Source organism: Vidua chalybeata, chromosome 5 (assembly GCF_026979565.1).
Source record: "Vidua chalybeata isolate OUT-0048 chromosome 5, bVidCha1 merged haplotype, whole genome shotgun sequence".
NCBI lineage: Eukaryota > Metazoa > Chordata > Aves > Passeriformes > Viduidae > Vidua > Vidua chalybeata.
In genome coordinates this window covers 48,967,941-48,979,877 of record NC_071534.1, presented here as the reverse complement: position 1 = coordinate 48,979,877, position 11,937 = coordinate 48,967,941, and the positions used below count along the sequence as shown (strand labels likewise).

General features: G+C 41.8%; 1 protein-coding gene across 8 annotated transcripts in view; it reads left to right on the top strand.

Annotated features, from left to right (window-relative positions):
• The window catches only part of ANKRD26 (ankyrin repeat domain containing 26), a 49,880-nt gene extending 39,337 nt beyond the window's left edge, over window positions 1-10,543 (top strand). For 4 of the 8 annotated variants that reach the window (XM_053942215.1, XM_053942217.1, XM_053942212.1 and 1 more), the window contains 4 exons: window positions 653-888; window positions 1,580-1,826; window positions 6,563-6,608; window positions 7,667-9,186. In XM_053942215.1, coding sequence (XP_053798190.1) covers window positions 653-888; window positions 1,580-1,826; window positions 6,563-6,608; window positions 7,667-7,788 — 651 coding nt within the window. In that variant the 3' untranslated portion in view covers window positions 7,789-9,186. Of the gene's footprint in view, window positions 1-652; window positions 889-1,579; window positions 1,827-6,562; window positions 6,609-7,666; window positions 9,187-9,247 lie in introns of those variants that run through there. The other 4 variants (XR_008430837.1, XR_008430836.1, XM_053942214.1 and 1 more) reach the window with 4 other exon arrangements.
• Window positions 10,544-11,937: the final 1,394 nt, after the last annotated feature.

Here is an 11,937-nt window from a genome sequence, read left to right as displayed (position 1 = left end):
TTTGGTTGTGGTCACCATTTTTTAGTGTTTGGCTTTGGGTGCCCAATTCTGTGTGTTAATGCTGTACTTGTGTCTGTGCCTAAGGGCAGTGGGAGAAGGGTATATGGTTGGGCAGGAGTGCTCCTATAGTGTGTAATTTGCTGGCAGGTCCCTGAATCAAAATCTTGCCCAAGGTAGGTTACCATTTTGCAGTGCTTGAGGCTGTCTCTGTCAGCTGGTCTGCTTCTCACTGTTCATGCTTCAAGTGGTTTTGCACCTTCCAGCTGTCATGGCCAGACCTACAAGTCTGGTTTTGTCCTTGTATGGGGGAGAGCGCTCAGAAAACAAGTGACTGCAGTTGTAGGTGTGGAGATCAGGAGCAGGTGAGGCATTCTGCTAAGGTCTTTGAGGAATCCATGCCCTGTCCTACAGAGATAATGTCCTTTCACTAGTAGCTTTGAATAGTGGTTCTGATTTGGGCTTCATCCTAAGTGAAAAGAATTATTTACCCTAGTGGTAGATCCAGGGTTCTGCCTTAACTGCTGCTGGTATTGAGGAGGTACAGCTGCCTCTCTAAGCCAAGGAGGGCCCATGACCTTGAGTACATGCAATTGACAGGTGGGGAGAGTTCTCTTTTTCTTTGCACTGGTTGAAGGTGCACTGTCTCCTTCAGGCACAGGCAGCCTCCCAGGACAGACTAGAACACATCAGAGCAAGTCATCATGCTTCTCTGAGAAACCAGCTAAAAGACAGAATTAGAGATCTTGAATGTGAATTGGACAAGATAAAAAATACTCAACAAGAGAGTACATTTCCAAAAGAATGTGTACAGGCAGAAGTGGAAAAGTACAAGGAGCTGTATCTGGAAGAAGTGAAAACTAGACGATGCCTAGCAAAGAAACTGGAAAGGTAAGTCTATGCTTTTTTTTGGATTGGTAATAAGAGACTCCTTTTTCCTCATGCATATTTCTTGTTAATTCCTCTTCTATGATGACATGTGTGGGAAGACAAACGTTTAACAGGCCTTCATTTCTCTTTAGTGTTTCAGCAGGAACACAACTGATCATGGCAATAACAGGAGACTTTTCAAGTTGATATTGTTTTAACTGGTAGCTTTTTTTGCCTGTCTCTATAATCTCATTCTCTGTACAACAGAAAAAAATGAATTTCATGTCCATTATTGTTTGAATAAGGGTAGGCCTCTCAGAGAACAGATTTCTGTTCTATGAAGAAAAAATAGAAATTATCTTTTTTTGGCTTCTGTTTAAGCAGTAGCTTTGAGCTTTCCTTGGGAAGAGGGATCCAGCCCAGAGTTGTTTCAGAGGTGACGTACCTTCCAGAAGAAGCTATGTGAACACATGGCTTTCACAGATGGCTTTGAAGCCCTCATGCTGAGCAGTCCTAAATATTGGTGACACTGCTCCTTGCCCCTAGTGTGACGTCTTAGACACAGGCCCTCCAAACAAGCTCAGGTCAAATGATGTACTGTTGTTGGAGGTTCTTCATCTCAGAAGTTAAATAATAGTTAAGGACCTGGAGAGTAACTTCGGGAAAGTGTTACTACCAAAGGTAACTTTTTGTGTGTTTCCAAATGTTTCAGAGCTAATGAGAGACTTGAAGAAGCCAATGCTAAGCTCCTCCAGGAGCGCCATAAAAGCAAATCATTAATCACAAGCAGCATTGTCAGTGGAGGTCTGGCTGCAACTCCAGTTCTGTATTCAACTGCACTGGGACATCTTGGCAACAATTTGGGACTGAGCAGAAGTCTCAGTCTAGGAGGAAGCTTCCTCACCCCAGCTGAGAACACATTATCCTCAAGAAACAGGGTTGCAGCCTTTGTGGCCAAGGTAAGCATTTTGAAATACCATTCTTGACTCCTGCTGAAGAGTAGCCATTTGCTAGGTTCTTCTCCCTTTTAGCCTGAAGTTAGAATCCATTTATTGTTCTATGCCATATTGTCTAATAGGCCAAAGGAATAGGTAATCCTCAGAACAGTGCACAGCTGAATGTTGTAAGGCTGAAGATGTTTTGTCATAAAGATTGTAAAAATTTTCAAGGGGGTAAAAGGCCATAAAATATTTAAGTCAAAGCAGTGAGCTTTGTCGTTATATTCTTTTACAAGAGCGACTGTGACAAGGAGTACTGTGGCATAGGCAGTTCCCAGCTAAGCTCATAATGAAATTTCAGTGTATGATTTGGCTAACCTGTTTAAAATGGCTAACATCATGTTGAGTGACAAATTCTATCAGACATCTGAGACACTATTTTCTTCTTCCTTGTTCTTCACTCCAGCAGTTTCTTCACAGAACTTGCGTTAGTATGTTAATACCAACAAAAGGATGCTTCAAAAATAGGATTATATGAATGGGATGGCATAACTTTGCTCTTACACTTCAGTGCAGAACACATACTACATATAGGAGATATTTGTTCTGTAGGTCCTGCCATGTGTTATTTCACAAAATGGTAAAATTACCTACTCTTTGGCAAGTCTTCACAGCTTTCTGATTTTACAGCAATGCTGCAACCTCTGCAATACCTCTGGTCCAAGTATGCCTTGTAATTAGCAGTCACTGTGATAGCACATCCCTCACAGAAGGCTGAACATTATACCATGAAAACCCCACACCAATAGTTGTAATCAGTGAGAGACCCACTTAACATGGGATCGAGGCACAGCCAAGCTTCTCTGTTGAGTCATTGTATTCTTTTGTCAAGGGAATGTGACAAGTATTTCTTCACTTTTAAGTCCATCTCAGTTTGATGGTCCCCCCTCATTGGAAAGAACCCATTTAAACCATGTGTCTACATAGAGTACCTGTTTTACAAAAACAAGCCAAAGAGAGCAGATGGAGCCAAAGCAGCATAGGAAATGGTGTAGCTGTGGCAGTTACAGAGATGAACCTCTCTTTTGAGGGCAGAGAGGTGGACAGAATTACTGGAAGAACTCATGAGAACATTAGTACGCTATCATCTGCAGGGGTTATTCTGCATACAAGCACTAGAAAGGAAGGAAAATTCGGGGACCCACTGCAAAAGGGAAATAAAGAGGAGACCAGGAGGGATAGGGAGCACAGAACAAGAGAGGGAAGAGAGAGATGGGAGCAAGACATTAAAAAAAAGGCAAAAGAGGAAACCATTCCTCTTCTAGGCAAAAAAAAGCTAGGTTAAAAGGAAAAGCTTAACAATTGTGGCTTTTTGGAGAAGAAAAGGAAAACAGACAGTGAAGGGAAAGAAAGTGGAAGTCCTTGGTGCTTCTTAAAACTCAATTGCAGCAGCAGTTTTCAGGTAGTGCTTTCCATTTTCATTATCCAGAAGACATTGGAACTCTCTGAGAATCTCAAAGTTTTGTCAGTATCAAGATAGACACCTTCACAGGTTTGCTGCCCTCCCCTAAGTAGGGAAATTTAATTACAGAAATTAAATTTTTTTCCAGGCTATTTTATGGCTCATTGTTTTATACAGCTGCTAATAAATACAGATGTATAGTTCAAACTGCTGTGTTGGCCTCTTCAATGTTTTTTAAAAAATGCTTCCAAATCCACTTGTGAAAAACATTTGAGCCAATTCCAAGACAAGTCTGCATTAGATCTGTGAATGGTGATACTGTTCCCTCATGGTGTCCTGACTTCAAGAGCACCCACAGAATTTCTTTCCAGAGCATGTGTGTCTCACAGCTTTGAGCATACTCTCAAGGAAGTTGATGAACAATTATGTATGACGTTTTCCCAGTTTTCAATTACTGATGTCCAGTATTTTTTTCTTAATTTGGGGGCTTTCTTTGATACTAACATTTTTCCTTCCTAGTGCAGTTTTGTTGGTAGGACTTTGTCCCCTGAAGTTCTCTCTGCTCTTGATCAAAACCTATGGTTGTTGTCACCAGAGGAGCTGAGAATAATTCACTCTCACTATACACAGATTGTCTTCTTAGGATTCCCTTTGAGCTCTAATATTGTATCAAACTCTGAAGTTTTCTTCCTTGAATAAGGGTGAGTCAAATAACTGCTATACCCACAGAAAACTTACCTATTTCTTACTATTTCAACCAGGTTCTTTTAAGAGAAAGATGGAAATATCAGCATGCCAGATTTCTCTCAATGAAAGCAGAAGGGTGGTGTCTGGGAATCAGATTTCCTGCTGTGAATTTATCTGCCTTCATACTAAAGTGAGCTGCACATTCTGTTGTGATAAGTCTTCCTGAAATCACCAATTAGGGAACAACTGAGACTGTCATGGCACCACCTGTAGCCTCAAGTACCTCAATGTTCAGTGTGTTCAGGGAAGTCTTAAAACCTGGTCTTCCCTCTCTGAGTCTTGAGTAGGAAGTACTGTTAGTGGTCTGTGTACCAGACTTTGGAAATGTAGTACATAGCTCAAGGCAGGGAATGTCTGCTGCAAGTATTTCAAGATGATTTTGGGACTCAAGGCCACTTGTTATATTTACAAACTGTCAAGCTTCCATCCTAACAGCTGTGCCAAAAGCTGCTGCAAATGAATGCGGGTGTCTTGACATGGAAAAGAATAGTGAACTCTGCTAGCTGCAACCAGTGTGAATTGGTGGATTTATGAAACCAGTTTCCCTACATAATGTGAGAAAGGGAATGTCAGCTCCCTACGCTCTCTCAACTTCTGTTCCTTTTCTGGTTTCATTTTCCAAATGCCTTCTTGTATTTTAGTGGTCTTTCTGTTGTGAGCTTTTTTCCTTACATGTAGGCCATGTTCTTGTGTCTCACTGAAGACCTTTGAACTTAAGGCTGTTTTTCTTTCTTCTTCAGACCCTTAATCAAAAATCTCTCTTTTCTCTGCAGCCAGATATGTGACAAGGTTTGTAGCCCATACTGTTTAACCTTGGGTGCTATTGCAAATGTTTTGGCTATTTATGCTGCTAGGTTTTGATTCAAACTTACTGATGCCTTCACATTGGCCTAAACCTGGAGACACTTTGAAGTTGCTGGTTTTACTTGAGTAAAAGACCGACTTGCTGCTGAGTAGTTCTGTGCTTTATGTCTTTGCGAAGTTATGGCTTCTGTGGTAGTTCAGCTTCTGTAAGATGGCACCGTATGTATGGATTTCACCTCTTATGATGGAACTTGGTTAAACTAGAGAAGGCGGCTCTTTACCACCCTTGCCTTCTCTGACAGTCAAAAAGTTCTGGGTAGCAACAGCAGTTGTGTGTGTAGTAGCAGTATTGCAGTTGAGTTCCTAGATCCTGAGTATCATCTCATGGTGTATTAGAGGATCCAGCATACTCTGTGCTCAAGAAGCTCCATGGGTAAGTAGTAAGTCAACATCACCTCCTGAAACAGAATTACTGAGATGGTCACTGCAAGTGACCCCATATGTTACTGCCTGAAGAGCTAAGCAGTGAGAGGTACCTGCTCAGGACACAGACACCGGCTTGAGGAGTAGTGGAATTTACTATAATGTAAAACTGCAGAGAATTCTGGAAGGATATGCTAAGCTAAGCAAAGCATATAATCATTAGCAAAGAATATAAAGGATAGGCTAAGCTTAAAGGATAAGCTAAGCTAAGCTTTATATTTAAGAATATAAAGGATAAGCTAAAGGATAACCTAATGATTACTACGAAAGAATGCCTATAGTGATAAAGAAAGATACATCACCAATTACTCCAGTACTTTGCCATAATCCAAGTCTGAGATACCTCAGCTGTCAGGGGAAGGTGTCACAGTGAAGGAATGGAGAACCAAGGTAACTGGGAACTCCTGTGGTGCATCCACCTTGCATGCCACCAGGCTCCCCCAACTTGGCTGTGAAAATAGCCCAGCTTTTATACTGTTAAACAAACAATCTGGCATAATGTGTAATTTCATTCTGTTGGCTTTTTCCCAAAGCCTGGCCAGGGCTCAAGGAGGAACCAAGGGAGTAGTCTTTGATCCTATACCCCCTTGGTTAGGCCAGATGTGGCCTCATCTAGTTTCTAGGTGTGGAAAGGTAAATACATGTTCTGCCAATAAATGTACACATATAACAATACTTTGTTAATGAGCAGATATATATAGATAAGATTTGGTTGGAAGGTTCATATAAGGTCAACTTTGACTCCGGGCCTATTGTTTAGGCCTCATTAGGGCCTGTTGTTGAAGCCTTGGTACTTCATGCCTTCTCCAGAGGAGCCAGGAGGACAGTGGAGACATTGTCAGTCCTCAGAGGTGTGTTTTCATTCAAAGGCCTTTTCCTTCCTTTTCAGAGAAATACATGTGTTGGCTTTATTTCCACACTTGAAAAAAATTTAAGGTTTGGGGGGAGTTGTTCTTTTGGTACCCCCGAGAAGAGTTTGGCTCCATCTCTGTTATTCCACCCCCCTGGTAGTTAATACACTTAGACAAGGTCACCCGAGCTTTGTCTGCTCCAGGAAAGAAACAGTCACAGCTCTCTCAGCCTTTCCACAAAGCTCATGTGGTCCAGGGCCTTCAGCATCTTCTTGGCCATCACAGGCCATCATCTCTACTTGGGATGATATTTTTAGGTTTTATCTCGTTGTCTGTGGGGTATAAGAATGTTTTAGGAGTTTTAGCAGGTCATATGATGTCTTAACTGTATATTTAATGTATAATTCTAGGTACGACAGGAACTGGATGAAAAAATCACTAAGGAACTGAAAGAAGGTAATGTGTAATTACATTTGTAAGGTTATTAAGGAAAAAAGTGATTGTTTTTAAGTCTTGACAGCTTTCAAGCCATTATTTTCAACTTATTCTGCTAAAAACAGCGATTTTTTTTTTGCAAGCTCTCCAGTTTAGACTTGAATGTGAAAAATACCTGCTTCCCAAAATTTTACATAGAATGTTACACACTTGCTTAGGAGAAAACAAGCAAAAAGAAAATTCACCCACTGCTCCACTCAGAAACACTTGACTTAAGATGAAGTTGCTATTCACTAGAGTTAATCTCCAGCAAAAACATCAGAGAAGGCCCCAGATTTTTTATAGATCTTTATAGACTTCAGCCATCCCTTTCTTCCCTGTTCATGGGTTGCATTCAGTACTGAACCATACCATACATATTCTCTACTGTTAGATCTGGATTTTTCTTGCTATGATTCATGGTTTGTCATCTTTGTAGCTTAGGTGTTGCAGTCAGTCTTGTTTTGAACAAGTAAGACGAACATGATCAGGGATAAAAGACAACATTTCTTTAGGAAGAGATTGTTCAGTAGTGCTTAGGCAAACATGAGTTCAATTCTTGCAACATGGAGCCTAAAACAGGCTCTGTAACTTGAGGCCAGGCGTCCAAAGAGGAAATCTACTTGCTTCATGATAGCTGGTCCTCCAGAGTCACTGCTTTGCAGGGACTGCAGCTATGTAGTTGCAGTGTTCCAATAAAGCACAGCTTTGAACATTAAAGGAAAGCAAAGACTTCAGGTTGAAGAGCTCTGCACGGGACACATTAAGAAGCACTGCTAGTCCTGCACGATGTTCATTGTGTAGCCTCTGGAATGTCTGTCACTAGCTTTAGAAATGCTGTTGACTGATGAGCAATGTGCACGAAATGTGTTTCTTCCTTTGTGCCCAGCTCTTTCCTTAGTAGGTGTCTTTGGAAATTTTAAAGTCTTGTTCAGGATTGCAGACTCTCAAGTTATGCAGACTCTTGATTCTTACAGTGCCTTATTTCTCCCTGTCTGCTGTAGAAGTAACATAAGGAATCTCATCTCTTTTCCCCTCAGCCACTGCTGAACTTGAAACTGGATGTGCTGCATCTTCCAAAAACCTTCATGTGGACCAGGATCCCCTTTGCAGAGCAATAGAGGAGTACCGTGATGTTTTAACCAAAAATTACATGATTTGAGTGAAATGCTGTGGAAAGGTGCTGAACATTTTTTGCTTTTATAGAAAGCACATCTATGGTTTCCCTTCTCCCCTGTTCAGATGTGAAAACTTGTTCATTGCAGTCTGAGTATAAATTCTATTAAATGTATGTCAAGCACAAGTGCACTCATCTGTTGGGTTTTTTCTGCATAGCTGGCTTCTTTTGCACTCACAGTAAGAACCACATTCATTTTTTTCTGACCAGCAGATTGACTGATCTGGATTCTTGAGCTTGACAAAACTGTCAGAAATGTTTCCTCTTACAGTAGCTTCATTATGTTGCATTATTCATGTTCTGTGTTTTAACAAAGCATTCCCTTTGTTCTGTTTAATCCGTTCACTCAATGTGTTTGTAAGTTCTCCAGTATTATTTCAATGCTTAGGACATCATTTGATGTGCTTTGAGCCCAGTGCTTCAATCCTGATGCAGTGACTAAGTTCTGCTAATTAACTTAAAGTGGTGTTCAAGCTGGAGAAAAGGGCACTTTACATTGTTGTCACTTTATGCAACCTAAGTTTAAAATGACGGTGAGTGTGTAGTAGTGCCAAGACTTGTTTTATGGTCTTTTTGGTATTTTTATTTTGTGTCACAGAATGAGTGAGATTGGAAGGGACCTCTGGAGGCTATTTGTTCTAGCCCTCCTGCTCCAGGAGGACCACCTTTAGCTAGTTTCCCAGGTTTGTGTTGGTTTTTTAATTACTTCAGAAATGGAGACTGCAAAGCCTCCATGGGCAACCTGGCCTCATGATCAGCCACAGTCACAATACGCTTGAATATCATGAGGGATATTCAAACTCAGTACCTCTCATGGTATTGGTGTTGATTTCTGTATTAAAAAATTGCTGCAGCTTCAGACTTTTGCAGCTCTTGCTTAAACACTTAGGGTACACCTGAAAACACTTCCAGTGGGAGGGGTAAAAAAGGAATGTTAATATTAACAACTTTCCTCAGTACTCTACAGAACTTGTGTGATAGGATACCCAATCTTTTTGTTGTTGCTAGCAGCTGATGATACGGTGTCTGTAGCCCAGATGTGGTGGAAAATTGATAGCAACCATATAAGCAGTTTTACTTATTTCAGGGAGTTACCAGTCTTTCATTAAGATGTGTGTTGTCATTTCCCATCTGCAAAAGTCACCAACAGAGTAAAGAATGAAGTCCCAGTTCTGGAAAACTAAGAGTGACTGTACTGAGATGAATCAAGACTGAAAGAATGTTATGGTTTTACCCATTATTTTACAGACTTGAGTAAACAGATAGTGAGAAAAGCATTAAATGCTGCTGTAACACTCTTCCTTTTTATATGAATACATTTTTGTGAAGCTATTACACTATATTTAATTGAACTTGATATTTAATAAACTTTGTAGTCTAGAACATGGCTTTGTTTTATTGTTCCTCTTCTTGACACTGCTTTCCACCCCTTCCGTGCTCATAGAACTCTGCAGAGCTCTCCTGTGCTCACAGATGCACCTTGCCTGTCCCCCTGTAAGAGACTGACCTGCTGCAGATGAATGACTCAAACACTGGACCATTTGCAGTAACTGCCCAGGTGCTGCAAGAGACTGGACTGGCTCAAACAATCAGCTGGGTGCTTGGCCAGTGATGCAGAGTGGCCTCCCTGCTGCAGGTGGGTGTGCACATGAGGCTACAAATGGGGTTTCCAGATAAGGGAAGAGGCTGATAAGAGGCAAATCCTGCAAAGTGGGATAGTCTTTCTTACCATGCCAGTATCTTCCCTTACATAATGGCTCAGCTGTGAGAACTCCCCTCTGAAGTACCATAGGATGAAGGTATTTATCTTGGCTGATGGGCCATGATTAATTGAGCTATACTGGGTAAGTGACATCTGCAGCACCTTAGATGATGTCACTGGATGTCATGAAATGTCCCATGATCCAGTACTACATCATCCAGGGGAATTACAGGGGCCTTTCCACCTAGCCTTAGCCAATATAAACCCCATAGACCTGGGCTTTTTCCTCCCCACTTGATGGATACAGTCTGCAACCACCACAGCAACAGGACTGCAACCGCCAACAAGGTAAGAGAACCAACAGGCTGTCATTGGAACCTATGGTGATACTTCTGATATTTTGTTGCATCCTGGGGTTCGGGTTTAGATTAGGGGTTTTTAATTTATGTTAGATAGCCAAGTTCTGTAATCCCGCGCACCCCCTGTGTTTCCCCCCTCTGCAGTTACTCGCTCCGAGGCTGCCTGCCATTGGAGTGTCCCTGCCGCCACTCCTGTGACCACTCCCCGCCCTGGCCAGAGAGTTCCCCGCAAGTCACCCTGATCCCGCATCCCCACTAGCCCAGGGACCTTGTCCCACCCCCCCATAAAATCCTACACCATCCAAGCATTTCCACCGAACCGCGCCACGTGACCAATAAACCGTTCCAGCCCAGCATGGAGTAAATGGACAATTCCTTACTTCTTTACCGGATCCCTAGCGCACGGCAACCGAGGCTGGCCAGCCCACGCGCCCGGGACATGGAGGACGTGTCCGGGAACCCGCGGCAGCAAACCCCGACAACACGTGGAAGCTACACCACAGCCGGGCTCCCAAGAGCTGCGTGCAGCTGCGGAGAACAAAAGCCAATGCTGCAATATTTAGTCTGTTTCTCAGTCTCTCTTTCACCCTTCTCTCCCTCTCCTCCTCCAGCTGTCTTTTTCCTATCTCTCTCTACCTCACATTTACTGTTAAATAAAAATCTCTACTAATGCCTTTGGCATATGGTCTCGCTTGCACCTTTAGTCAGGCAGAGGCTTGTTTCTAATAATTTTAATAATTGGTCAGATTTTAAGAGCCAGAGGCCATGCAAATGTGTCCTGTGGTAGAAGTTTTGTCAGCTTAGAAGTTTCTTGCTTCATTAAATTACTAAAGCTCAGGTGGCCCATGGCAGAGAGCATGGGAACCTCAGTACTTTCAGCACTTCCATAACTAATGCTCTGCTGCTTAAAGACCCAAGACGATGGAGGGCATTGCTCAGACGTACCAGTGTGCTGAAGAGTGGCATTAACAGTACGGTAGCCTGGTAATTCCCTTTTAGCTAAGGGCCGTTTTGCTGCCATCTGCACTTTACTGTTGAAACACAGAATTAGAACCAAACTCAAAAATACTGACACATACAGTTTAGTTATAAAACATTGTACATGTCTTGTCCATAAATGAAATGGATACATACAAACATATTAATGTTTGCCTTTCTTACTCCTTTCTGCATTGGCTGGACTTCCATAAAATGGTGAAATCAGAAGTTGCAGCATAAAACTCAAAATTACTTCACAGATGTTATGAATTATGCAAGAAGTTAAACTAGTCTCTAGACAAATCAGGAAGCTGTCCCCTTGACCCACATAATGATCATCACTTAAATTATAACAATCGTTCTGTTCCATTTCTTATCAGAGACTGTTTCCACTTGGATCCTGACAATTTTAATTGAATGTGAGCTGATGACTTTTCACTGAAGCTGTATTGAAAATCAGAAGCACAATTCCAGAGTGATCCTACCTTATTACAGTTACATAAAATAATGTTAAGCCTTTCTTTTCAAAGTCCTTGACTATTTGCACTTCCTAGATTTAGACTGCACTTAAGCCTGACTCTTGTATCCAGGATGAGTTAGGACAACCTGTAGAAGAAACACAGCAAAAAGCAAGAAGGCTGTTTCCGTTCAGCATTGATGAGCACATGTTCATGGATTTTGCGCTTGCACTTTAATCATGGAAATCGTTCTGCACGCTCCTACTGCTAATGATGTGATTGTTAGGAGAAAGGCTGGCCCCAGTCCTATTGACTGTTTACATCCTAATGTGCTGGTTTTTAAATCTGTTTCCAAACTGACTGAGGTTCTATTGTCTGACATTTCCTCCACAGCATCACACATTTTCAATCAGCATCAGCTCCTTAGCCATAATCACTTCCTGCTTTGGCTTCTGTTCAGTCTTGTAACTCAGTGCAACACAGAACTGTACCTTTGGTCTGTATGCATGAAATGGTACAGATGAGGTGGTATTTATGTGGTAGTTGGCAAGAAATGGTTTTATTAATTGGAAATGCTACAAACCAAATTTGAAACAATTATAGATAGCTAGGGGGTTTATTGCTGCATGTTTTTTCT